General features: G+C 43.3%; 1 protein-coding gene across 4 annotated transcripts in view; it reads right to left on the bottom strand.

Annotated features, from left to right (window-relative positions):
* DOCK9 (dedicator of cytokinesis 9) overlaps positions 1–17,073 on the bottom strand; it is a 327,271-nt gene extending 310,198 nt beyond the window's left edge. For 2 of the 4 annotated variants that reach the window (XR_013446892.1, XM_078070162.1), the window contains exon 1: positions 16,844–17,072. Coding sequence is in view for 3 of the 4 variants with exons in the window: in XM_078070162.1 (XP_077926288.1) it covers positions 16,844–16,972 (129 nt within the window). In the remaining variant the exon portion in view is untranslated. Of the gene's footprint in view, positions 1–16,843 lie in introns of all 4 variants that reach the window. The other 2 variants (XM_078070150.1, XM_078070157.1) reach the window with 1 other exon arrangement.
* Between the last annotated feature and the right edge of the window lie 10,894 nt (positions 17,074–27,967).

The following is a 27,967-nucleotide window of genomic DNA, read 5'->3' as shown; positions in this document are numbered from 1 at the left end:
AGTGACTTAGTTTGTACTTGGAGATGTTAGAGAAACTCACATCCAAAATTGAACTGGGGCCTCGCTGTACAAAGCAGTCATGTTTATTTTCTCTGACCTAAAACAACTACAGAGATGTGCACAAAAAGTTAATAAAAGTAACTACCTATCTTGACTCAAAATAATTGTTTGAGTCTACCATTTTTAAAGGCTTCTTTAATTTTTCCCTTAAAAGGAGAGAAAGGAAAGGTCATTCCAGAAAACTGACATGAAGTCAGAATGTCAGCCTTCCAGACAGGGGCAGAGAAGATAGCTGACGGGGGCCTCACGGTTAAGCATGCACTGATCATGACTGAGTATTTTAAAGAAGACTAGCTAGATAGATGGTTTTTAAAGCTGTTGCTCTATCCTAGACACTCTCTAAAAAATGAAGGCCACTAACAGCTCCCTGCTAATCCTTTTCTCTGGTGGTGGTTTATAATGGGAGATGAGATTCTCATCTGTCTGCAATGGTTTATCTGAAAGCAGGAGACCAGATAAATTTACGCTCCCCTCAAGGCCTGCGAAACGGGGTGTGTTCTCAGATTTCTGCATCACCACCTTCCTGGTCTCCCAAGGCTGAAACCTAAGGCTACAGTTAATACCTCCATCTTCTCGATCTCACCTAGCCAGAAAACATGAAGCTCACCGTGGTGTGGGGCAAAAGATTACTGGTAAATATTTACTGAATAAATAAATAACCTAATCTATTCAGGTTCAAATACCCATCTACTTTATCCCAAAATACTTCTTACACATCACCTCTTTATTTTATGCCCTCCTCATTACTTCTTGTCTAAATTACGGCAGAAGTCTCTGCCCGCATCCATGTCCCAGCCCCACAAGGCTCCAACCACACAGTCACCATATTCCTGCAGCAAATCTCTAATCTGGGCATCTTCTAGCTCTGAAACCCAAAACAAAGAATAAAGTCAACACTCCACAACCTGGCCCTTGTCCATCCTCCCCCAAACATCCCACATGACCCAGATCTGCGTACCCCTAACTCTCTCTACATTTCACCAGTTTTAACTACGCACTGCTCCCCAGGTACACGCCATGATTTCCTCTCCAGGGGCCTTCACTCATGCAGGCCCCTCTATCTACAATAATTCAAATCTACTTTCAGCTCAAAATGCCATCTCCTTCATTAAGCTTTTTCTGATTCCCTGGACTGGAAGTACTCTAAACTCCTGAGGACTCTTTAAGGCTTTACTTACAACTCTCCAATGATACAATCTTCTATTTAAATGTGCATAAAGCTTATTTTGCAATCTTCTCTCCCCTATTAGGCTGTCGACACCACAGACAGGATCTCTTACTCATCCTGGTTCCCCAATGCACCTAGCACAGTGCTTGGCACATGGGGGGACTCAACAAACGTTTTCAACTAATTTGGTGCATATGTGAAATTAAAAATCTATCTATTCAGATACATGTGGAAATATAGATGTGGAAGCATCTATAATATACATGTGCATGCATATTTATCTGTCAATCAAATACTTGCTCATTTCTTTTCCCAGGGGATTATTAACATGATCCACACATGTCCTTAATGGCAGGAAACAAAAAAATCAATTAATTAACACTAAACAAAAATCAAGCCTAAACCAAGTACATGCACCTTATTGTAAGAACCAGTTTTAGTATTTCATGAACAGATATTTCTTTGCACTTGAAACAGTGACTAGTGCCATATCAGTTATGCTATCATTAGCCCAACTGCAGCATAACTGCAATCAGCAGGATGTCACCTTGCTTCCAAAAACCCCCATGTTAAGTATTCAGTACCTTTTACAATCAGTAAAAAGCCAGATAATAGTGCCATGCAAATCTGTGTTCCATGGAGCCTAAAGTCCCTGATGATTTTGCATAAAAAACTGAATTTTCTTTTCATGCATGCTTCTCACAATCAATTCAGATTATTTTTAATCTGGAGCTCCACAAAAATTGGTTTCATTTTCAGTTCTGAAGAAAGGAGGGAGGGGTTTTACAGTTCCTGCACCCTCAACTACATACCTGAAAACAAACTATGATAATATACTACCCTATTATTTAATGTGAGTTTAAAAGCCTAATATGATACTGTTATTAAATTTCACGTTACTTGTGGGGTTAGGTAAGGACATAATCAAGACTCAAATCCCTGCATATATGGGGTCTTTGCACCTAGGAGACACATTCTAGATGCCAAAAGAAATGACTCTCTTAAATGCCCTGTTTTCCTTAGTTAGCTTCAAAGTAAATCACATGTATATAGCTAAAAATCTTAATTGTAGGACGGCTTAGAACATTAACAGCTACATTACCCTAAAAACAAAAAGCCTTCCCTCCCACCTCTGTAGCCTGTTCCTCTGAGCCCTGACCCCCAATTCGCACTGCACCCTTATCATCAATATGAGTTTCCTCCATCCCTACCCAACAGCTTCATGAGAAAAACATTCTCTCCCCACGCCTGCCATGAACATGTGCATCAAGCTTCAAGTTTCCTGGGTCTCATGAAAGCACAGTAATAGATGTAGAAGTCCGCAGTATGTTTCTATTCCCCACAAAGCTGACTTCAGTCTCAGCACCTTCCCATAAACTTGATCTGCACTGATCACAACCTTCCTTCTTCCTTTCAGCATGCCGAAGAGCCAAGAGACTCCCAAAGGGGACACCAACCCAAAAGCTGCCTGGGTCTCATCTATGCTCCTCTTTCCCTCTAGATTATACCTTCCTTGAAGACAAAGTCTGTGTCTTTTTTTTTTTTTTAAGGTTTTATTTATTTATTTGTCAGAGAGAGAGAGAGAGCACAAGCAGGGGGAGCAGCAGGCAGAGGGAGAAGCAGGCTGCCCGCTCAGCAAGGAGTCTGACGGGGAACTCGATCCCAGTACCCTGGGATCATGACATGAGCTGAAGGCAGATGCTTAACCAACTGCGCCACCCAGGCGTCCCAAAGTCTGTGTTTTAATCAAAGGTTTATCCTTTAGTGTTTATTGAATAAATGAGCAACCGATAATAACTGGGGACCTACTGAACAGTGAAGCACAAGAGCTTAAAGAATGTGTAGTAACACTGCATTTTTGTCTGCTAATGTCATCATTACAAACTCAAAAATGGCTCAAGATCTGCTAAGATCCTAAGTAAAAGATAAACAAGAGGACAGTGAATCCTCAGGAGGCTCTAGGGCAAGATGCCCTAGCCTGATAATGTGGAAGATCAGAGGGAAGCCTGGCGCAGAAAAGACTGGGCTCCATCAGGCCCCTGCCCCTTCCTTCCCAAAGGTCACTGCTGATGGAAATGAGCTCCAGGGCTGCACCAGGCCAAGCTCCAAACCTAAGGATTTGGTCAGAAACAAGCAGCTTAAATCCACGCTGGGCTGGTTAGTGCCTCCCCTACTGTACAGGTGACACCACGCAGGCCCTAGGCCAGGACACCAAAGAGTGTCACAGGCAGAGAACCCAGTTCTCCAGACAAGAAGTATAATGTTCACTGGACTATGCTGGGAAGTTATGGAGTAGGGCTGGTTTGAAGCTTCTTTCCGAGTGTCCATCCAAGACACCAAGACTCCATATTGTAAACGACAGAAGCTGAGCTTCTTTTTGACAATTTCTAACAGCTGAAGCCATGGAAAAAGACATCTGTAATTCTCTCAAATTCCAGGAGCTATTCTGAAATTCCCTTCCTCAGATGGAGCTCCCCATAATGTCCACCAAAGGAGCCTATCCTCACCCCCCAACCTGTGGGATATCCAGAGCCCATAATCTTCATTCTTCCTCTCCAGCTTGGAAACTCCAGACCATGATATGTGATTTATAAAATGTGACTGTCCTTAGTTCAAGAAACCATCCATCATCTGCTACTGGTCATCCCGCTTCTCTCACACCACCTCTTAGACGTTATGGAAATCTCAACACCAATGTGTTTACTAAAGTCTGCCTGATATATTAACTAACACTGTGTCAGCAATCTTTGCCCCTCTCAATTTTAAGTGGTTTTAAGTTTTATGTTCCTTTAAAAACTTGATACATTGGGGCGCCTGGGTGGCTCAGACTGTTAAGCGTCTGCCTTCGGCTCGGGTCATGATCCCAGAGTCCTGGGATGGAGTCCCACATCGGGCTCCCTGCTCAGCAGGGAGCCTGCTTCTCCCTCTCCCTCTGCCTGCTGCTCCCCCTGCTTGTACTCTCTCTCTCTCTCTAATAAAAAATTTTAAAATCTTTAAAAAAAAAAATAAAATAAAAACTTGATACCTTAATTGGTTTTTCACAAAATCACCTCCAAAGAAGACAGTAAAGCACACACATTCTTCAGTTTCAAAAAAAAAAAAAAATCATATAACAGCAGTTATAACTGATCTTCTAGGAAAAAAAATAATATTCTCTCAGAAGTTTTTCTTAAAAGAATAAAGAAAATTAATATGGCTAAATGAACATATTAAAAGCCTGGGAAGAAAAAAAGTTAACCTAAAAGATTAAATACCCTGCAAATTCTATCTAGTATAATAGTTTATAAATGAGTCTAATATACTATAAATATTATGGCACCTCTGCTATCACCATAGGAACTCTGCTTTCTACTTAAGAAAACAGCAATATATTAGGATGACAGATTAAATAAATTCACTGAACAATTTCAGAAATGTACCTTTTTCTGTAATAATACAATTTGAACCAAAATGCCATTTATAGCTTAATATTTATTTTAGCTAAGGCAATGCAGCCTGAAAGGCAAAATGACCTAGATTAACAGAGCTTATTCTACAGTAAAGAATTTTAGGTTAATAGGCCCGGGAAAGGTTTTTCTCAAGCCACATAATTATTTTAACCAAAGTATACATAAAACCATGATTTTTCCATCCCTTAAATAACATTATTTTACTAAATTAATTCTTAATTCCTCAATAAGTTTCTATTGAGATCTTTTTTAGATTAATCTTATAATTCTTACTTTTTAATTCCTTCTCTCTTTCCTCCTAACTCCTTAAACAGAAATGTAGAATTCCATTCTTGGCTTGTAGAAAAACGAATGTCAATTTTACCTACCAACTGGCCTGACTAATGAAATATAGAAGCAGGAGATCCATGGTGCAAATGGATGTATCATATTCTGATATTATCTGATTACCATGGTCTGTGAAGATACTCAATGAAATGCAAGTGTAAACAGAATAAACTCAATTATTTCCTGTGGTCAGTGGAAAGTACATTGGGCCAGGAGTCAGTAAACTCAATTTTATTCTTGTCTATAATACTAACTAGTTGAATGACCACAGACAAATCGATTAACCACAGTAGATCTTAATCTTCTTCATCTATAAAATTAGGAAGCTGTACCAGATAACCCTTAGGTTAACTTTCACCTCCAAAACAGTATGATTTCATTTCCACGTCACAAATTTCTATCAACCCAGAGAATTTATGGGACTTTCCATGAAGGTGTTTAATGATTCAAGTTAACAATTTAAAAGTTTTCCAAGAAACTCTGGGCGCCTGGCTAGCTCAGTCAGTGGAACATGCAACTCTTGATCTTGGGGTCATGAGTTCAAGTTCCACATTGGGCATAGAGATTACTTAAAAAATAATTTTAGTTTTTTAAAAAAAGTTTCCAAGAAACTCAAATTTTAAAATTACATCATTTAGACAATCCCTGCCATCTTTTCAGGAAAAACTAAGTATTAGCCAGATGACCTTGAGTGAGTCATTTGATTTCCCGGTCTTCAGTTTCCTCAACCAAAAAAAAAACAGAAATAAAAATATATCCCTGTCTGACTGGATTTTCCAAAGGCTCAAGCAAAGCAGTTTTTTCAAAGAATTTTATAAAACTGTCAAATGCAAGTTTCACTATTTCACACAGGCCTCCTTCTACGAGCATTTAATGCAGGGATCTTACACTGATCAACAATATTTTTGCTACCAAGATGCACATGTATGCCTCACCAGGAGCACATTTTACATCAAGATGCACACTCGCAGAAGCACTAAGATACACACGTATATTTTTCAGTGTCCTAATTTGAATGTCTTCTATGCAACACCAAAATTTTCCTCCTATTCACTATTTTCTTTTTCTTGATAGATTATTACTATTCACTTATGAAAGTACAACAATTAGGAAATAGAATATATAAAGAACAAATCATAGGCCTACCTCTTCATGTATTTCCTTCCAACATTTTTCTTACACACAGGCTATTTCTTATCCAGTTGTGATCATACGCATTTCCGTATTTTACTTATTTTTCACCCAACTGTAATTTTTCCATGTTACAAATTCTCCCTAAGTGGCACTTTTTTAAGGGTTATATGATATTCTTTCAGGTTGCCCTCATAAATAACAAAAGCTTGTACTTACTGGGTATTTACTATGTGCCAAGCCATATTCTAAGTGCTTTATATGCATGTGCTCACTTAATCATCACAGAGATCTACAAGATAAGTGCTATTATAATGTCCATTCTCAGGGTGAAAACTTCTCAGCAGAGCTCCAGACTAAGAATGTCCCGGAACCCAAGTTCTTATCCATAATATCCCATTGCCATCCCTAGAAAGAATAATACCCCTATCACCAGAAACTTGGTTATACCACCATCTTTTCTTATGTTCTAGAATTCAGGAACTAAAGATCTGATATTTAACATATTCCTGAAACAAAAGAGAATGATTTATTATAGCATCTATAAGATCATAAAACCTTTTCATGAACAAAATACCGCTTATACTTTTTTCAAAGTGAATCATTCTGTATATACTGTTTATAATCTTTTTTTTTTTTTTTTTTTTTAAAGATTTTATTTATTTATGAGAGAGAGAGCATATGAGAGGGGGGAGGGTCTGAGGGAGAAGCAGACTCCCTGCCGAGCAGGGAGCCCGATGCGGGACTTGATCCGGAGACTCCAGGATCATGACCTGAGCCGAAGGCAGTCGCTTAACCAACTGAGCCACCCAGGCGCCCTATAATCTCTTTTTTAACTTAGCACAGTAAATATCTTTCCATAGAACATTACTATATCCACACAACAGAACATGTACTTTCTGTTAAGACAAAATGTATGAAGGGGCGGCTGGGTCGCGCAGTCGGTTAAGTGTCTCACTCTTGGTTTCAGCTCAGGTCATGATCTCAGGGTCCTGGGATCAAGCCCCGAATAGGGCTCCATGCTCAGCAGGGAGTCTGCCTGAGATTCTCTCCCTCTGCCCCTCCCCCCACTTTCTTTCTCTCTCTCAAATAAATAAATCTTAAAAAAAAAAAAAAAATGTATGGGGCGCCTGGGTGGCTCAGTTGGTTAAGCGACTGCCTTCGGCTCAGGTCATGATCTCAGGGTCCTGGGATCGAGCCCCGCGTCGGGCTCCCTGCTTGGTGGGAAGCCTGCTTCTCCCTTTCCCACTCCCCCTGCTTGTGTTCCCTCTCTCGCTGTCTCTCTCTCTGTCAAATAAATAAATAAAATCTTTAAAAAAAAAAATGTATGAAAATACATAAAAGAACATAAAAGTTTCAGAATGAACTTAAGAATAAAGAGGTCAGTGGAGACCCTAGGCAGTTCATAGATATCTGCTTCTAGATTTACTTTCAGAGAATCTAGTTAACATTCAATAAATGTTAATCTATAATAAATAAATGGAATAAATAAATGGGCATGTTTCCAACACAAGCACGGACCCAGCCAGCCTCCTGAAGTAGACACACCCAAGCACTATCTTAATTGTATTTATCCCTGCCAAATTCAAAGAAAGGGAGCCAGGAGATTCAAACACACCATTTGGCATTACAGAGTTCCGATCAGATAGTAGGTCTCCTTGCTATCTATTCACTGATCAGGACTCCTGGAGTCCTAGAGAAGAAGTGACAGAGATAAACAACTTCACCACCCATGTACTTCTTGATGGTTTGCAAAACTCACAATTCAATTGAATGGAATGCACTTCCAGTGGTTTCTACTGTTTGTATTTCTGTTTTATTTCATCTCGTTTTCAGAGGAGTTAGTTACTAAATACCTAACACAAGAATTAGACTAGTGTGTCATTTTACACACTGAAGCTCTAAAGAGTTGGTGAAAACAAATGGTCCTAAAAAAGGAGATGAATATTACTTGAGCCAAAATGTGTGGCTGCTTTCAAAAACTATGCAAAGATCATACAGATTTACTGACAACCTGACCAGCTTTTGCTAAACTAAAACAAACACAGGGCCAGCCCCAAGGTGATACATTCTTCCCTGCACGAATATCACCAAATTATCAGGTGGCAATGAGAAATTAATGACATAATGGAATTGAGGGTTAGGAAAACTAATTGGGCAGAGGGAGCTGGGCTAGAATGAAATAAATAGAAACGGGTACAGGGGAGAGAAATTCAGGGCAATGGGGAATCAAAAAAGGATGAAAAACTGAAACCGTAAGATGTAGTCTTCAGGAGTCATTCATTCACCCATAAAATATTCATCAAACCACTGCTATATGCCAAGCACTGGAGAAACGGTGGTGAACAAACGGTTCAGCGAGGGAAACAGACACTAAATAAATGTACACACAAATAAAGGTATAAATTGTGCTAAGCGAAACAGAGGAAAAGAACAGGCAGGGCCTGTTTCAGTTTGGGTGTATAGGCAAGGCCTCTGTGAGGCAAGGGCATGTAAGTACAGTTCCAAAGACCTAAGGGAGTGGCCTGGCAGATGAGGAAGGAGGCAAGAGGTGATGATTATCCCAGGCAGAGGTAAGAGCTTCTGCCAACGTCCTGGGGTACGAGAGAGCCTGGCATCCAGAGAACATTAAAGCCTAGCCAGTGAGCAACAGCAGAGTGGAGCATGACAAGGAGAGCACCTTACAGTCCAAGGGAAGAAGTTCCTATTCCAAGGGCAGTGGAAACAATGGTAGGTTAAGTTTTCAGAATAAAAGCCTTAAGGATAGGGTAAGAAAGGCAGCAAAGAGACCAGACAGGAGGGACTGTGGCAGGGACCAACATAAGGGCAGGAGACAGAGGGAAGGGGATGACAGGTTTGTAGTCATGAGTGCAGCTCATGGCTCACCAAAGATTTTAGCTCTCCTTCCAGGCATAGAGGTAAGCCTGTACTTCTCTGCCCTTGGAGCTAGGTGTGGCCTTTAGTCAACGGAATGGAAGCAAACGTGACTGGGTAGAACCATAAGTCCCCACACTCTTGCCCCCCACAAGGACACACCACAATCAAGATGGTGGCTGTCCCATCAACCCAGGTCCCAGGATATGGGTAACATGACCCCAGCCATCCTCCACAGAGAGGCAGCGTTGGGAGGACATAAACCTTTCTGAGCCACGGAGGTTTTGGGAGTCATCAGCCCACAATGACTGAAGCAGAAATAGAACATAATGGATGCAGTGATGACGGAATGAGGAAAGCAAAAGGAGACCAGAAGAGACGAAGGAGGAATGAGAGATTTCAAAGTTGGTGGCCATGACAATGATGCCTATTGCTAAAGAAAGGAACACAAAAAGGATGGCTAGTTTGGGATGAAAAGTGGCAATTTATGTTTCATAGATGATGAATATTAAGGGACTGGCAGGACAGCCAAGTGCACATGGTGAGGCAGGTTAGTGGACAGGCAGGTCTAGGCTGGGGAAACTGAGGTAAATATTCAGAAATCACAGTGAAGGTGTAGCACTCCCTTCAGAGTGAAGGGAAGAGATTAAATTCCACAAGCCAGTGGTGGAGAAAGGACCCTTCAGGAATGCCCCTGGGTGGTGAGGTAGCAAGGGGACAGAGTGAAGAATGGAGCATGGAGGAGGAGCAGAGAAAGGGAAGGCAGGGGGGCTGACCGGCATGAAATGCTACACACCAACAAGCTGAAGGGGTGAGGACTGAGAGGCCACCCACACCACGGCCAGAAGTCAGGCTGCAGGGGCACAATCCAAGGTCACACAGTGGTTACTAGCAAAGAGGTACCAGAACCCAAACAGCAAGGCCCAGGCTTCTGAACTTAACCACAAGCCCCCTGCCTTCCAGCAATGCAATGGAAGAATTTTCTCATCATTACTCTTCTAAAACAAAACATAATGGCATCATAAATACTCCACATTCCACAATTTATTTAGACTACTGTCAAGACCTTTAGATAGTTTGCAGTTGGTCAGTATTTTACATTTTCTGCCCTGAATGGTCAGCAATTTGACTTCAGACACTGAACCAACGCACATTTCAGGTTAATCCTCAGGAGAAATTCCCACAGTTACAAGCACTGGACCAAAAAATGGGAGCGTGTTAAAGTTTTTGATATGTAGCCCAACTGCAAAAGGATTATACCATTCATCATGTCATAAAATCCAGGAGACACAATTCTCATTAAATGCCATGCAAATGGAGTCCCTGGAGTTGTGACATGGGTAGTCCTACAAACGGGAGTGCAAATAGGTTCACCCATCCTTGCAAATACCTTTTCTATCTTTGCAAATTTGCAAATTTATCAGGCAAAAATGGCATCTTGTTTTAATTAGTGTTTCTTAGTTATTAGCAAGGTTGAACATTTTGGTCTACTCTTTTTGGCTAATTATACTCCTTTCTTTGAGAAATTGCCTATTGTCCTTTCCCATTTTTCCACTGGAGTGTTTTTCTTTTTGGAATTGATTAGTAAGAACTCTCAACAGATTTTTAAAAACTTAATACTGTGACTGAGATGAATATAGATTAATAGAGTGCTTAGTGTTTCTAAGTTTACTGACTTTTAAATTTATGGTACTACTTGTTAAACACAGAACAGAGGTTTGAGTGTTTACATAGGACGGCAATCAGCAGAATGGTGAGGAACGCGTGGTCTGAAGCCACAATGCCCAGGTTCAAGACCCAGACCCTCCACTTACAGCTGTGTCATCTTGTGGTGACTTATTGTCCCATGTATGAAGCCCAACACATGTCCTAGGACACAGTAAGTGCTCAATAAATCCTGGATCCAGATATACTTAGTCAAGATAACCAATCTTTTCCTTTATTAACATAATCAGGACCTTACATTTGCTAAAAACTATTAAGTGATTTAAATACATTCTTCTATTTAATCTTTATTTTAAAAACTCTCTAAGATAATAATATCTAATAATCCCAACTCTCAGATGAGCAAACTGAGGCTTCAGTGAAGTAACCTACTCCAAGGCCTCAGCTCACCAGTGGCAAAGTCACAGCTCCCTTCCTAAGCCCCGATCAAACTGGTTTTTCCCTTTAATACTTTAAAAATCCCTTTCCACCCTTAAATGATTATTCACTCCCACTCTTTTTATTTATTTCACATGCAGCTCTTATATTTAGTTATAATTTATTTTAGTATAAAAGGTGGGATCCAACACTGGTTTTCTGCAGCAGCATTTACTGAATGGTGTGCACCCCCCATGTTGGACTACTCCTCCCATGATAGCCTAAATGTTTACACACTGAGGCCTATTTTGGGGTTTTCTTTTCATGCCACAGACCTTTCTCCCTGTCGCTGGGCCTGCATGACACAAACGCATCATATTATTTACCCCCAAGATTACCCTCAGGAGAAGATGTCTCTAAGAAGCATATATTCGTAGACTGCTATGAACCTCTTTCCTAAAATAGGTTTCAAAGAGACAAGGCAGGGGTGCCTGGGTGGCTCAGTCAGTTAAGTATCTGACTCTTGAATTTGGCTCAGGTCATGATCTCGGGGTTGTGAGATCAAGCCCCGAGTCGGGCTTCTCACTAGGCGTAGAGCCTGCTGAAGAGTCTCTCCCTCTCTTTCTCTCTCCCTCTCAAAAAAAAAAAGACAAGAAAAAAAATTATTTTGTGATGTACTCTCAGCCACTCATTGAAATTGTTCCCAAAATTAACAAATGTACCTCTCAAAACTTCTTTCCCTTCCTCCTAAAACTTATCCGTCTTTGCCCAAGCTGTTCTGCTCCTTCTTGGCTTACCGGGGCATTCTAAGCATTAGTTCAATCTCTCATTCTTTTCCGGAAAAAAAAAAAAAAAAAAGTCCCCCTCATCTCTGCATCTTCCAGATCCAATTCAGTTCTTCGTAACACTTTCCCAAGTACACCAGTTCTCTGTCATTTCATCTTTCTCTATGCGTGGAGCCAGCCATTTGACCCTTTAAATGTTCTCCTTTGTATTGTGACCCACCTTTTTGAAAACTACTCACCTGTCCACCTGTTTAGATCATAAACCCTCAAGGCAAAGGCTTGCTCATCCTCAGCACCCAGCAAAGAGTCCTAGCACAGAGAAGGCCCTCAATCCATGTGGATAAAGATTTCACAATTCCCTCCCTCCCTTTTCAAATTCAAGGCATTACTAATGCCCTCCTGTCTCCTAATATTCAAATGGACTAGAAACCAAAGAAATAGAACCTGTTATTGATTATCTACTTGGAGATGGGCCTCCACCCTACTTCCTGTGTTGTGGGACATTTCTGTTTGTTGGGCCTCCACCAGAGGGTGGAGAAAGACAGTGAGGTGATGCTCAGGCCAGCTCAGTTGTCGATTTACTAACATACCTGATTTAAAATTACAGCCAAAATGAGGTTTTACCTTACCCGAGGATTTCAAAGAACACCACCACTCAGGTCTCACACTACCTCAGATAATACTGGAACCTTGAATTGACTGACCTAGGAGGGTGAGAAGGCCCCAAGCATGTACTCCAGGAGAATATCATCCCATACCTTCTGTCCATTCCCCTCCAGTAACACAAAGGGAAACTGAGTAACCCAACTTGGTTTCATTTCATTTCATACTGCTGGATCTCCAAGGAACATGGAAGGAGACTTTGAAGCTGAACATACTAAGAGAAGATCAGTAAGGAAGTTGGAAGCTAGGTGACTTAGGCATCAGTACCCAAGTGCATACAGCTGGCAAACCCATGCAAAGGCCTGTGTCATAATATTTACACAAATCTTTTAGAGAAATGATATTTTTAGGCCTTGGGTGGCATACTCTGTTAGATCTAGGCCATTATGATGCTATCTTTAATAAATCTGAAAGACCCAAGGTAAAATGCTTTGGGAGCTCCAAAAGCAATCACAACTCTACCCTGCTCAGGGAAGTTTTTCTTCTGAGCTTGCATATATTTTGAACGTGCTGCCCTCCTGACTATTCTAAATCATGGAAAGCTAATTCTGGAAATGTGGGGATTCTTCTTTCATTACCCCAAATCATAAATATCCTGTCCTACAGTCAAGAATATTAGTAGCAGTATCTTTACTACTCATAAAAGCATCTTAGAATTCAAGCATGCTGATAAGGAAAGGGACTCTGGGAACAATCTAGTAGAGCCCCTCATTTAATATAATAGAGCTCTGGGGTGCCAGGGTGGCTCAGCTGGTTAAGCATCTGACTCTTGATTTCGACTCAGGTCATGATCTCAGGATCGTGAGATCAAGCCCCATGTTAGGCTCCTCCGCGTTCAGTGGGGAGTCTGCTTCTCTCTCTCTCTTCTTTCCCTCTGCCCCGCCCCCTATTTGCACACTCTCTAAAATAAATAAATAAATCTTAATATATACACACACACACACACACACATATAATAGAACTTTGAAGTTCAGAGAAGTTAAGCGACAGCCCAGCATGACTTGAGTAGCTGGTAGAATATATGCCAGGCTGTCAAAGAGTTTTATCTATATTACTCATTTAATCCTCCCAACCAACCCTAAAAAAATAAGTACAGAATTATCTCCAGTCCCACAGATGAGGAAACTGAGGCACAGCAAGGCTAAGTTATGTGCCTAAGACTGCCCAGTGGATAAGGGGCAGAGCTTGACTTATAATCCATGTGCTCTGACTCCAGAGCCCATAGTCTAACCTACTAAATCTCTAGGATTAAAACCCAGGACTCCTGACCTCAGAGAGGGTCTTCTCTATTACAAATAATTCTAAGCCTCACCAAAGTGTGAACCACATTCAAAAGGTTCTGCAAACCTTGTTTAATTTCTGATTAGAACAAACTACCTATCAAAGATGTTTTTTAAGCAATCTGGGAAACCTAAAGAGTATATCAACAGATTATTTGTTAATTTTATCATAATGGCATTATACTTCTGTACAAAATATCCCTATTTTTAACAACACACACTAGGTATATGGAGTGAAAGGACAAGAGGCCTGGAATTCACAATCCCTCTCTCTCTTTCTCACACACACACACACACACACACACACACACACACACACTGGACACTTAAAACAAAGTTGGGTAAAATCTTGATAATTACTGAATCTATGTGATGGATTACGAGGGCTCATTATACTATTCTCTCCACTTTTTTGTATGTTTATTTTCAAGCTCTTCAAATTAATACAAAATCATTTTTAAAGGCCCACAAACCTGAGCCTATGAAAAATGAAGCTATCAAACAATGAAAAATTTATGAGCATGTCTCACTTTTAAAGTTTGTTAAGTGGCAGCTTTTATCACCCACTGAACTATCTAATTTTGTTGTTTCTGATCTCACTACCAGCCACTCACCAATGTTAGAAGCATGGCAAGAGCCAGTTAAGTCCATACCCTATTCATTTTTAATTTTAGTCCATCTGCAAAATTGCTTAATTGGTCAGGTAGTTAAGAGTATTTATTGAGTGTTTACTATGCTGTAGGCATTGTATTAGCGCTGACCCAAGTCATCAAAGAGCAGAGCAATACTTCCATCCAAACATGGATCAGTAGACCAAAGGGATTCCAAACCCTGGCTTGGTTGCTGTTCAGCCTCCTGCAAGGACCAGGGGGACCTCCCTATATCCTCCTAGAATAAAGCCAAACCAGAACTTAGGTGGCAGGTGCACCTGCTGTGGCTTCCTGACGGACACTAGGGAGCAGCAAGAAGAAGCAGGTGGTGGCAGAGCACCTGGCAGGAGGTGAAGGGAGTGAGGCTTATGGGTAATTTTTAGTATATGTATGCTATCTCAAATTCCTCCTTCTGCAACGCAGAACCATTGCAACACACTTCCCACTCAGCCAGGGAGCCCCTCAAACGCCCCAGTGATGACACCTGCTTTCCTACAATTTTTTTGTTTGTTTCATCAGACAGTGACCACTGATAGACAGCACTAAGAGCTGAGACACCAGCCAGGCATCTGACTGTTCATGGGAGGGCGTCTAAGAAAAACAGATGTACTATTAGTGTCATGAGGTAACACGGAAGTGTGTCATACATGGGAATGGACACTACCAGGTCACTATCAGTAGGCCACCCTCCAATAGGAAGGGCAGGTACTCAAGGAATGTTGCCCATTACAGCTGTTGCACTGTTGGGCCTATTTTGGAACTTCTGTGCTCAACCTAATGGTTATTAAACCAGTACCTCCTCTTCAGTTCAGGTCTGCCAGAACTTTGGAAATCATGGCATAGTCATGTTTTACTTACTCTTCTTTTGCCTCAAATCCCTGATGAGGACAGTAGCCCCCAGTTAAAAGAACTAAATTTCAGGTGAGAACAGAAAAAATGCCAAAGATGTTGCAGGCTTTATCCTTAACATACGCACAATGGCAAAAGTCAAGAAGATGCAGGGAGTCCTCCCTTAGACTAAAGGAAGAGAAGTCAGTTTCGGTTTTGGAGGAGAAGCCAGGTTCTGGTCTATTCCCGACTCTGCTCTACTCTTACCATCAACTGATCAAGTTCAATAGAAAAGAAAAAATAAAATCCCTGTTTATTACTGGCAGACTGACTGGAGTTTGAGGAATCTGGGGTGAGTTGGCAGAGCTGTCAACTGTGAGAAAAATCAAACTAAGCAAGCTGGATATGGAAATTAGCAAAGCTTCATCTCCAATCTCCACAAACATCATTCATGTCATCCTGTGTCTGCTCAGGAAGGGCATCTACCTGCCACCAGAAAGATGCGCCGGCTCCTGTGTTAAGGGCCCCCGCACTCAACGGGACAATACCCCACACACAGCACCACAAAGCACAGAGAATCACTTCCAAGGCCCATCTTCTTGCACCGTTCCAACAAACACCACAAATCACCCGCCCACAAACAAGCCCCTTTCCAGAAAACAAATGCCAACAACAATGCAAGGAGGAGCAAAAGTTTCCAGCTGCCTGGGAGAACATGCTGCCGTCAAAAGTCGCTCCTCTCCCGCACCTTCCAAGTGATCTGGACTTACTGTGTTTCCAAATATAGCAGGACGAGCCCTGGCTATGGAAAAGTCGATTTAAAACTTCATCTTCCTACACCCAGGGGCCCATTCTTAAAGATGTTCTGCTACGACCAGATTAATCTTGGGACTGCTTGCTTCACTTGCTTCAAATCCCCAAACTTCGTAGTAATTTGCACAAATGCTGAAATTACCAAGGGTTGCTATCACGCCCCCTAACCCTGCGTAAGAGGAGGCCAAACCTCAGGAAGCCAGTTTAAGGGGAGGGGGCGGGACCGCTTCCCTTCTGGAGCTCAGCCCACCCAAAGGGTGCGCAGGGCCACCTCTTACCCTGGGTTACCGACTGGAAAAAGAAGCCCCCACCTCCACTCCGGTGCAGCTCTCCAGGCCACAGGTGCCAAGACCCTCCAGAATACCGGAAGGGCAGGGGACTGCGGGAGGAATGGGGGCAAAGGAGTGTAAAGCCCCAATTGGCAGGGGAAGGTAAACTGGGGGGGGGGGGGGAGGGAGGGTAGTTGAGGGAGATGACGATCTCACTTCCAGGAAATTTCCCAGGAGGGAAGGGGCAACAGTGGGGAGAGGACCCCCAGACTCGGGGTGGGGATATGGAAGTTGCTGCCCTCCAGGATCGTCCCTTCTCTCCTGTCCCGCATCCACCACCTCTTAATCCTGCAGACCCAGCAGAGTCGTGCAGCCCGGCCTGGGCCCGATCGACTTAGAGGAGCGTAGAGGAGGAGGTGGCCGCCCGCCCGCCTGCCTCCCACCGTCCGTCGTCCCGCACTCACCAGAAGCACGGAGCCGCGCACCACCTCCGACACGCTCTGCCGCAGCTCGGCCGCCGTGCCCGGCTTACTCAGCGCCCGGGTGAACTTCCGAGTCTCCGCCGAGGCAGGGAGCAGCGGCGGCTGCGACATCCTCGCCGTCACTGCCGCCGCGGCGCCTGCTCCCGCGGTCCGGCCCCGCCGCGCCGCCGCCAGGTGCGCCCTGGGCGCCCGGCCTGGCCCGCCCGCAGCTCCCGGCGCCGCCGCCCGCCCGCTCCCCCTGCCGCCCGCCGCGCGTCCTAGCGGCGCAACTCGGGCCGCGCCCTCCGCACCGTGTCACGCCCCGAGGCGCCCCGCGAGGCGTCCGCGGTCCCCCGCACTCAGAGCAGCGCCCGGGCTCGCTAGGGGCGACCGTGAGTGTGGCGGCGGCGGCACCCCCATGCCACCAGCGTCCCTCGGCAGCCGCTCGCCGGGCCGCCTCCTCGGGGCGGGGTGTCCGGCGCGGCGCGGGGCGGGGCGGGGCGGGCGGAGGAGGGGCCGGCGCGGCGGGACGGGGGGCCCGGCAGGTCGGCCCGGCCGACGCTGCTAGGCGCCGGAGCGAGGTGGCAGGACGCGGGCTACCGGACAGGTGGGGGCGCCTCCGCTCCGACCCCACTGCTTCCCCGGGCCGCAAGTCCGAAGACCCGAGGTGAGGGCCGCGCCCGCCGCCGACAGGGCGCACAATCCGGGGCTGGAGCGGGACCAAGTCCCCGAAACCGGCGCCTGCACAGTGGGACCCCACGGTCAGCGGCAGGGAGCGGGCTCGGCGGCACCACGCCCCCCGTGCGCCCGGGGCCTCTGAGGTTTCAGGAAGGTGGACTTTATGCGGCACCGAGAGAGCACAGAGCCGCTGGGAAGAAGCGGCCGTGCGGAGCCGGATGGAGCGCCCTGCCTGGGACCCGGGCTGGAGCGCCACACGCACTCGCAGCGGCGCTTCTCGGCCTAAAACCCCCATTCCGCCCCCCAGGGGCGTAGCGCGAACGGTGGGGAGCCTCAGGGAGCCGAAGGGAACGTCCCCGGGTGAGGGGCGGCGCAGGCCGGGACAGTCGCTGCGAGTCACGCAGACCCCGGCCCGCAACGGCGACCTGCTGCGTCACCTTGGGCGGGGTCGAAACTTCTGAGCCTCGCCTACCTCTTCTATAAACTGAGGAAAAACAATAACCTGCCCGAGGCTGAAGTGACACCACATGCCTTCCTGCCGCCCCTCCGCGGCCGGGCGGGACCGCACGGCTCGGAGCCCGGGAAACCCAGAAGCGCGGGCCTGGCAGCCCAACGCAACCCAGGAGCTGGCGGCTGCTAGCGACAGCCACCGATCTGAGGAACTTCCTCACACAGCCTTTCCCACTTTCCCATCCCTAAGGGGTCCCACCACCCTGTCTCCTGTGCCCCTCTTTTCTGAGGAAACCCTGAGCAGCCTAACTCCGACAGGGCCGGGAAGAGGGCGTACCGTGAGGGGGGAGGGATTTGCGCTGAGCCCCGGGCGCATGCTCAGTCGTTTGGGTTTGAGCGGGTTCCCGGGGCGGGGGAGCCCTTCTTAAAGGGGACTCCGATGATTGGTCGGTCTGCGCAGGCCACGCCCACTGCCTGCTGATGGACAGCTCCTTACCTGCCTGGTCGGATTCCGCCGCGCGAGGTGGTAGCTTGAAGCCGGCCTTCGGACTAGTCGCCGCCACCGCTCTAGCCCAAGTTCCCCGAGGCGTGGAAGCCTTCGTCCGCGGAAGGAAGGAGGCCGCTCATTGCGACCTACCCCACCAGAAAGCCAAACACTGGCCTAGCTCGGAATCTTAAAGTGGTAGGGGAAACTACCAATCTCGTGCAGAAAGCAAAACACCACGGTTCAGGACTTAATGGGCAGGTCTGGCATATAATAAGACCGGAGGTTAGGCGTGCAGTTAGCGCTCAATAGAAGCTTGCTGGGTTGGATTGTTTTCCTAGTAGGTTGGAATGCAGGATGTGGCTCTTGAGTGAGCCTGGCAGGCTTGAAGATACGCAAAACAAGTCATGTATGATAAAAACAATTCACACTAACCCATTTCCTCCTCTGCGATTTAAGGGAATAGCCTAGACATGTCCCAGTCCTCACCTGTTCCAGGAGTAGAAATGGGTGACCCCCACACGGTGAGGCAGATGCAGGTCCCTATCTCCCTGCCCTTCAGGGGAACTTGGCGCTGTTTTGTATGACCATACACATCCCACATTTACACCTCTGGGCCACCCTGGGGTACGTCACTGCCTTACCTAAACTGTTAGATCCTAGTCTGCGAATCCTAAATTAAGATTTCCCTTTGGGATTCGAGCTCCCGAAGTAGTCCCAGACAGCACAAACCTTTACCCCATTGTGTTACCTTGGCTCTCTAAACCATATCTACTTCCATAGAAGGCAAACAGATTATGTATTTTTTTAATTAAAAACAATAGCAAAAGCATACAGGTCGTGAGGTTTTCTTTTTTTCTTACCCTTTTTGTTTTGTTTTAAGAAACATAAATTAAAAAAAAAAAAAAAAAGAGCACATATATCCGGAAAGTGAAGGGTTTCCCCAAACCTAATTTCACCCATGTCTCTACCAGTTCTAAATTCCATGCTTGCTTGCCAACTCATTAGTTCTAGAATGGGCAGATTTTCATTTAGGAAGCAGAGGATGATGTGTAAGGTGCTGACAGTAGTTCCTGACAATGTCTTTTTTTTTTTTTTTTTTTTTTTAGAGAGAGAGAGCACAAGCATGGGGGAGCAGCAGAGGGAGAAGGAGAAGCAGTCTCCCCACTGAGCAGAGACTGATATGGGCCTTGATCCCTGGGATCATGACCTGAGCTGAAGGCAGCTGCTTAACTGACTGATCCACCCAGGCGCCCCATTACTAACAATGTCTAATCTTAAAGTGCAAGTTCTTTTTTTTCTTTTAGGATTTTATTTTTAATTAATCTGTGTACCCAACATGGGGCTCGAACCTACAACCCTGAGATCAAGAGTCACATGCTTGGGGTGCCTGGGTGGCTCAGTCAGTTAAGTGTCTGCCTTCTGCTCAGGTCATGATCCCAGGGTCCTGGAATCAGCCTCCATGGGGCTCCCTGCTCAGCGGGGAGCCTGCTTCTCCCTCTTCGTCTCCCTCTGCCCCTTGTGACCTCTTGCTTGCTCACTTGTGAGCTCTCTCTCAAATGAATAAATAGAATCTGTAAAAAAAAAAAAAAAAAAGTCACGTGTTCTATTGACAGAGCCAGCCAGGTGCCCCTCAAGTTCTTATAGTCAAAGAAGGAGGCATGGAATATGTGAACTAAGCCCAGGAGTATGGATTTTCCCAGCAACCCAAAGCTGAGCTTTTTTTTTTCCTGGTGAAGTGTGTTGTTAATAAATGGGACATTTCTCATGTTTAAGTTTGAGCAGAAAGTTGTTCCTTACTGTTATGGGTTGAATTGTGTCTCCTAAAAAGACATATGGGGATCCTAACCCTGATACCTGTGAATATGATCTTAATTTGCAAATAGGATCTGTGCAGATGTCATCAAGTTAAAATGAGGTCATACTGGGGGCACCTGGCTGGCTCAGTCAGTGGACCATATGATTCCTGATCTCAGGGTTGTGAGTTTGAGCCCCACGCTAGGTGTAGAGATCGCTAAAAAAAAAAAAAAAAAATTAATAAATAAATAAAATGAGGTCATACTGGACCAAAGTGACTGATGTTCTTCTGAGGAGAGACACAGACACATAAGGAGAAAGCTCTGTGACAACAGAGGCAGAGATTGGAATGATGCATCGACAAGCCAAGGAATACCAAGGATTATTGGCAACCACCAGAAGCTGGGTGGGACAAAGAAGGATTCTTCCTTTGAGCCTTTGGACAGAGCATGGCCCTGCTGACACCTTGATTTTAGATTCCTAGCCTCCAGATCTGTGAGAAAATACATTTTGTTGGTCTAAGCTACCCACTTTGTGGTACTTTATTACAGCCGTCCTTGGATATAAATACACTTACCAAAGGCTATTTTTTTAAATCCCCACCAGAGCGGACCTAGAATTGTCTAAGTTTTTACTACTGCATCAGCTCTCATGAGAGAGGAGTCACACCTTTATAGAAGGGTGAGCATCACCTCCAGGCAAGGCTACTGCATGGAATGGAGATGCATGGTATTTAAGGTGTGGTGGAAGAGACATCCATCTATTTTAGCTTGAGGGAGTAACCCACCTTTGTTTTTCCGAAACCATAGGAAGAGAGTTTTCCTTTCTGTTGAGGATGATACTAGTAGATAGTAGAAATGAAATGTAATTGCAGCCGGTTTTGAAAATTTGCATATGAATGACTACCACACCCAAATACTTATAATTCAAGCATCATCCATGTTTTAATGATAACCTCTTACTGCATCATTTCCTTGTTAGGTTTGCTTTTAGGATTCGTATGTATCTTAATGATACATAATTAGTTTAAAATCTTTTCCAGGTAAATCTTGAAGAAGCATATCTGGTTTTAGTATAAATAAAAAGTAAGCTGTAAAGACTAGCCAGTCCTGCGGATTGTAGCATCCAGAGACGTGTGAAAGGAGCTTTCACTTTTTATTTTATCCTTGCATCAATTGAGTTTTTAAAAATAAGCGTCTATTATTGTTGTACTTTTTTTTATACAAAAGTCGGGTCCTTTATTTTACAAAAACTATGTTGAACTCTGCTGAATACAAAGCACTACTCGAGATCAATATTTATAACAATAAAATTCTGCAGTTTCTTACAATCTGATGGTGAATAGACTGAGTTTTTTTATTGTGGTAAAATGTACATAGTGTACACTTAACAGAATATCATTCAATATCCTTTGAAATATGAAGTCATTATTACCATATCCAGTTGTCTCCTGTATTTCTTATAATCATTAATATTTGTAATTCAACTGTTTTAGACTATAGCATAGAACATTGTTTCATGTTTGAACTACTCTTTTTATAGTAAATAGTCTTTGCTACAAGACTAATGATAAAGTAACGGTGAGGGGCTATTAAATTAGCTAGAAAAAAGAAAAGACACCTGTTTGTAAAATAGAATTTGTTACCAGCCAGATTCATTCTATTCACCTTTCTTTAAAGGACAGCATCAAGGGGCACCTGAGTGGCTCAGTCAGTTAAGGGTCTGACTTGTGATTTCCACTCAGGTCATGATCTCATGAATCATGATCTCATGGGTGGTGAGATGGAGCTCTGGGCAGAGCCCTGCACCAACCCCTTCTTCGAGCCCCATCTCAGGCTTCACACTCAGCTGAGAGTCTGCTTGAGATTCACTCCCTCTGCCTCTCCCCCCACTTGTGTGTGTGTGTGTGTGTGTGTGTGTGTGTGTGTGTGTGTGTGTGTTCTCTCTAAAATAAATAAATCTTTAAAAATAAAATGAAGGGCAGCTTCAATAGTTTGCCATTATCTTTCTAGGACAAGGAATCCAAATTGTATTTTTTTTAAAAAGTTTGCAGAAATCCTTTCAAGAGATGATATTGTCTGACTTCCTTCTAAATCCCTAAAATATTCTATAACACTATTTACAGAGTAGTGCATCAAACTATGGCTTTTCCTAAGTTTAACCATCTATTACCCTGAGATTGTGAGGAAAGTCCCAGATCCTACCCTCCACCTTCATAATAAACAACCAGAAATGAATCCAGTGTAGAGACCTTGTTCTGAAATGCTTAGAATTTCCTCTTCTCTCCTGAAACAAAATAGTTCTGACCTTGGGTAGGCAAATGAACTCAGAAGAAAAGAAGTCACAGTTCATTATCAGCTCCTCCAAATTTACTGTACCTCATGTTCCTGGGAGTGGTGGATAGTAAAGAATTCCACTAGAGTGAATTTGTCTCATTACTGAACCTCTGGGGCTGGTCTGACTGGTGAGGAAGCCTCACCGAGCTGGGGGCCTGGATGTGTGCCCTACTCTGTGTTCATTATTCCAGGGTGGGAATCCTTCACAGACTGCAAAAACCGGTAAATATCAAAGCTGCAGCTTTTTGCACGCTGGAGTTCAATGAAACATGGGGCTTCCTAGCTCTTCGAAGACATTCAGGGTTGTGGGTTTGGGTCAATTTTGTCCACTAGTGCAAAGGATAAACTGTGGGAAAACACTAAGGAAGATGGAAGAAAGTGTGAAAAGATATTTCCGTATATTAAATGAGAAAATACAAATATTTTACGTAAGGGATGGGGAAAAGAACCTTGCACAGACCAGTCTGACTACTAGAGTTGTATTTGTCAAACTCTCCAGACTGTGTCCATTTGCAACCAAATATTTGTATAGAGCTGGTTGCATAGAGTGACCTCAGTAACTATGGTAAGTACGGTGATGTTACCCTGAAAGTAAATATAACCAAATATTTTTATCTTACCACTTGTATTTCTTTAAGATTTATTTTACTTTATTTTAAAATATTTATTTATTTTAGAGAGAGAGAGAGAGTGAGCACAAGTGGGAGGGGCAGAAGGAGAAGGAGAGAGAATCTCAAGCAGACTCCACACTGAGCTTGGAGCCCAATGCGGGGCTCGATCTGATGACCCTGAGATCACGACCTGAGCCAAAACCAAGAGTCAGATGCTTAACCAACTGTGCCACCCCGGTGCCCCTAAGATTTTATTTTTAAGTAATCTCTACACCCCACGTGGGGCTCTTGAACCCCAAGATCACATGCTCTACTGACTGAGCCAGCCAGGCACCCCACCACTTGCATTTTTTAATGTTTAAAACACATTTATTATAAAGTAGTTTCATGCAACACATTAGTTTACCCAACAGTAGACCCAGTGACAGCTTTGGCACCTCCTATAGTTTCTCTCTTTATAAAATTTTAAACCCACAAATTCTTCCCCATTATGTTGCATTGTGAGGGTATGGAAAAAGTAAAATACTTACTGAGCTACCAGTGTCGTAACCGAATTTCTTGTCCTAGCCCATTCTCTCCACAAAACTACAGGTTGCTGGGAGTTTAGCCAGCACCTTCTCCTCACTTACCTCGACACCCCAATCCCAACATTTCTGCCACCCAACAGAGGAAAAATTCCAGCTGCATTAACATCCCTTTTGAATAAATGAAAATTTATCATTAAAGGTGAAGGATAGTTGAGCTATAATACAAAAACAAAATGTAAGGAATTATTAGTAAAATGAGTCTATCAACTTCTATAGATTATGAGAGAAAGGGGCAACCTTGTGGGATGTCTTCATTCAGATTTTTTGCTTTCATCCTATTTTGACTTTTTACTCTTTTCTGAGTCATTGAAATATTGCTTAGATCATTTAGAATGATCTGCCATTTTCTAACATCAACATACAAATTGTTTACTCTTTTCATTGTCATGTGTATGAAATAGTCTTAAAATGATAATTAGAGATAGCACTAGGAAATAACTATTTCTGTAGAACATTACATTTACCCTCATCTTTTATTAACTGACACAAATTTATTCAGTCGACAAATATTTATTGAGCACCTACTATATGCTAGGTGCAATTCTAAGCACTGAATAGATAGCATGATTTCTGCCCTTGTGGAGCTTCTATTCTAGTGCAGGAGACAGTCAATACGGAAGTCAAGTAAGCAAAAGGAAGAATATTTGGTAAGGCAAGTACTAAGGTAATAAAAAAAAGCAAGGGAGGGGCTAAATGATCAATAATTATTAGCTATTAAAATACTTAGGAAGTGTTTCAAGGAATTGTTGTCAGAGCTGTTTGCTATACACAGAGAGAGGGTCTAGATTGAGAGATGGAACTACCTACCCCAAGGCCCAGGAGATATTCCATCACCAACTTCTCTCTCTTTTTCTCTTTGGATTAGCCTCAGATTTTTATCCTCTAGTAACTGCCATCACCAGCAGTTTTGCTTTTATTTGTGAACGTTGTTGGCAATTTACAAAGACTAAGTGACACCAAAGGAACAAATTGTTTGTTCATTTCATTCTTGGTCTGTAACGTGTAGTCCAGAATACCATTAACACTCTGTAGGGCTTGTATTACAAAGCCTAAGCTCTTCACCTCATCATTTAATAAAAGAGAGTCGGTGACCGATGTTGAGGGAAAATTGTCTTTAATATCATTGAATATCAACAACCTATTAGTGGCATAGTAGATATAATCACATAATGATCATATATAATAACAGTGAATGCATAACCATTAGTTTGGTTTAAAAGTGCTGTTGTTGAAGCCATTCTGACCATATCAGATGAATTCCCACAATATTCCTGCAAGATAAGTAAGTTAAAGTTCATGTCACAGATGAAGTGTATAAACACAAATAGGGATGTGTTCCTAGGTAACTTATCTCTGCAAACAGGTAAGGTGTAAGGGACTGGTGTATCAAGGCCATATCTGAGGAAGTAACTAGAGCATGTCCTCATTTATCTCCATTGTAGAGAAGGCTTTTCAATGAGCCAATAAGGCAGAAATCAGGCAGGAATTCTGCTTAATGTTAAAAAGTCTACCTGAATTGACCAGTTGAAATAGGATCCAAAAGCCAGCTTCCCTTGAAAAAGATTAATTTAGCACAATTTACACAATTCTTTAAAAAAAAAAAAAAAGAATAAAAATACAGAGTTTAAACAGTTTGGGGGAGGGGGCATCTTCAACAACAAAATAAGTGAGAATCAGGGGGAAAATGGGGCTTAGAAAAGGATTATGTCTCTTAAAAATATACCACTTCTCATAGCACAAAAATGTTGATCTCTAAATGCCTTTTTCAGGTTTGGGCTCTGGAAGAATGTTGGCCAGGATAAATATTGGAGGAGCAGAGCCAAAGGGAATCTGGTGTGGCATTCCCTGAGTTGCACCCGGAGGAAATCTTAAGGCAGAATCCCTTTTTCGCTTGGGAAAAAGCCTCAGGGTCTAAAAGGGCAATGATTCTGCTGAGGACTGGCTACCTAATTTGCCATCATCCATGTACTCTGTTCAGGACTGGCTACCTAGTTTGCAGAGCCCAGTGGAAAATAAAAATGGGGAGCCTCTTGTTCCAAAATAATTTCAAGAGCCCAGGGGCCCTTCTAAGCACAGTCCTGGAGGCCCCCCTTCATCATCAGCCATTAACCCTTTAGATGATCCCAAGGCATAGGCTCAGAGTTACTGGGCAGTGGCTATTTATCAGCCAGTAAAGACAAAGCTCAGGGCTTTAGCAACAGGTCCTTCAGTTCCAGCTGTACCAGCTTTCATGTCGGCCAGACACTAGACAGACTGACTTTAAAGTCTTCCAGCACATGGTAGAATGAATAAGTACGCAGAATAGATCTTCTTGATGCGGAGAAAGGGGAACCCTCCTACACTGTTGGTGGGAATGCAAGCTGGTACATGCATACTGGAAAACAATATGGAGGTTCCTCAAAAAGTTGAAAATAGAGCTACCCTACAACCCAGCAATTGCACTACTGGGTATTTACCCCAAAGATACAAATGTAGTGATCCAAAGGGGTACATGCACCCCAATGTTTATAGCAGCAATGTCCACAATAGCCAAACTATGGAAAGAGCCCAGATGTCCTTCGACAGATGAATGGATAAAGGAGATGTGGTATATATATACATATATATATATACACACACACACACACACAATGGAATACTACTCAGTCATCAAAAAAATGAAATCTTGCCATTTGCAACGACGTGGATAGAACTAGAGGGTTTTATGCTAAGCAAAATAAGTCAATCAGAGAAAGACAATTATCATATGATCTCACTGATATGTGGAATTTGAGAAACAAAGCAGAGGATCATAGGGGAAGAGAGGAATAAATGAAACAAGATGAAACCAGAGAGGGAGATAAACCATAAGAGACTCTTAATCTCAGGAAACAAACTGAGGGTTGCTGGAGTGGAGGGGGTTGGGAGGGATGGGGTGGCTGGGTGATGGACACTGAAGAGGGTATGCGTTGTGGTGAGCTCTGTGTGTTGTGTAAGACTGATGAATCACAGACCTGTACCCCAAAACAAATAATACATTATATGTTAATTAAAAAAAAGAATAGATCCTCTTGACTCATGGGATAGAAAAATGCATGTATATACAGTAAATTCTAAAACAGAAATAAACAATAAACCCACAATGCTGAGATCTATGACATCACCCAAAAGCAAGTTTGAATAAACTGATGCCAAGGACTTCAAAAGAGAGAAAAGGAGAAACCAATACTATTCAGAAGCACTGCATAGCAATCCTGAAAGGCTTAGCTAAGCCGTGTTCCCCCCATGACCGTGGCAGTGGCCATGAAAAGAACTGAAACAATAATGCTGTAGAAATGCTTGCCCAGCAAAACCAAATCCCAGCCAGAACTTAAAAACATATCAAGGGCTCCACACCTATTAGGAAGGCTACTGTCCAAAACACAGAAAATAACAGGTGTTGGCAAGGATGTGGGAAACTGGAACCCTCATTGTACTGTTGGTGGGATTAGTACAGCTGTGTGGAAAATAGTACGGTGGTTCCTCAAAAAATTAAAAATAGAACTACCTTATGATCCAGCAATTTCACATCTGGGTTTATATCCAAAAGCGTTGAAAATAGGGTTTCAAACGGGTATTTGTATCCCATGGGTACAAAGCAGTATTATCCACAATAGCCAATATGTGGAAACAACTCAAGTGTCCAATGATAGATGAAGGGATCAATAAAATGTGCTATATCCATACAATTCAGCCTTAAAAAGGAAAGAAATTCTGAGACAGGTAGCAACATGGATGAGCCTTGAGGACATCAGGTTAAGTGAAATAAACCAGTCCAAAAAAAGACCAATATTGCATAATTCCCCTTTATGAGGTGTGTAGTCAAATTCACAGAGACAGGAAGTAGAATGGTAGTTGCGGGGGGCTGGATGAAGGGAGGAATAAGGAGTTAGTGTTTAATGGTACAGAGTTTCAGTTTGCAGTGATGAAAAGAGTTCTGGGGATGGTTATACAACAGTGTGAATGCACTTAATGCCACTGAACAGTGTGTTTAAAAATGTTGAAGATGGTACATTTTATGTTATATATATCTTACCACAATTTTTAAAAAATATATATGGGAAGCTTATAGACTACTTTTTTAGAAAAAGAATACAAAATTATAAATATCATATCAGGGGGTGCCTGGGTGGCTCAGTCAGTTGAGTGGCCGACTCTTGGTTTCG

This window comes from Halichoerus grypus, chromosome 4 (genome assembly GCF_964656455.1).
Source record: "Halichoerus grypus chromosome 4, mHalGry1.hap1.1, whole genome shotgun sequence".
Lineage (NCBI taxonomy): Eukaryota > Metazoa > Chordata > Mammalia > Carnivora > Phocidae > Halichoerus > Halichoerus grypus.
Note: the sequence above shows the minus strand (reverse complement) of the source record. Positions and strands in the feature narration are given on the sequence as shown.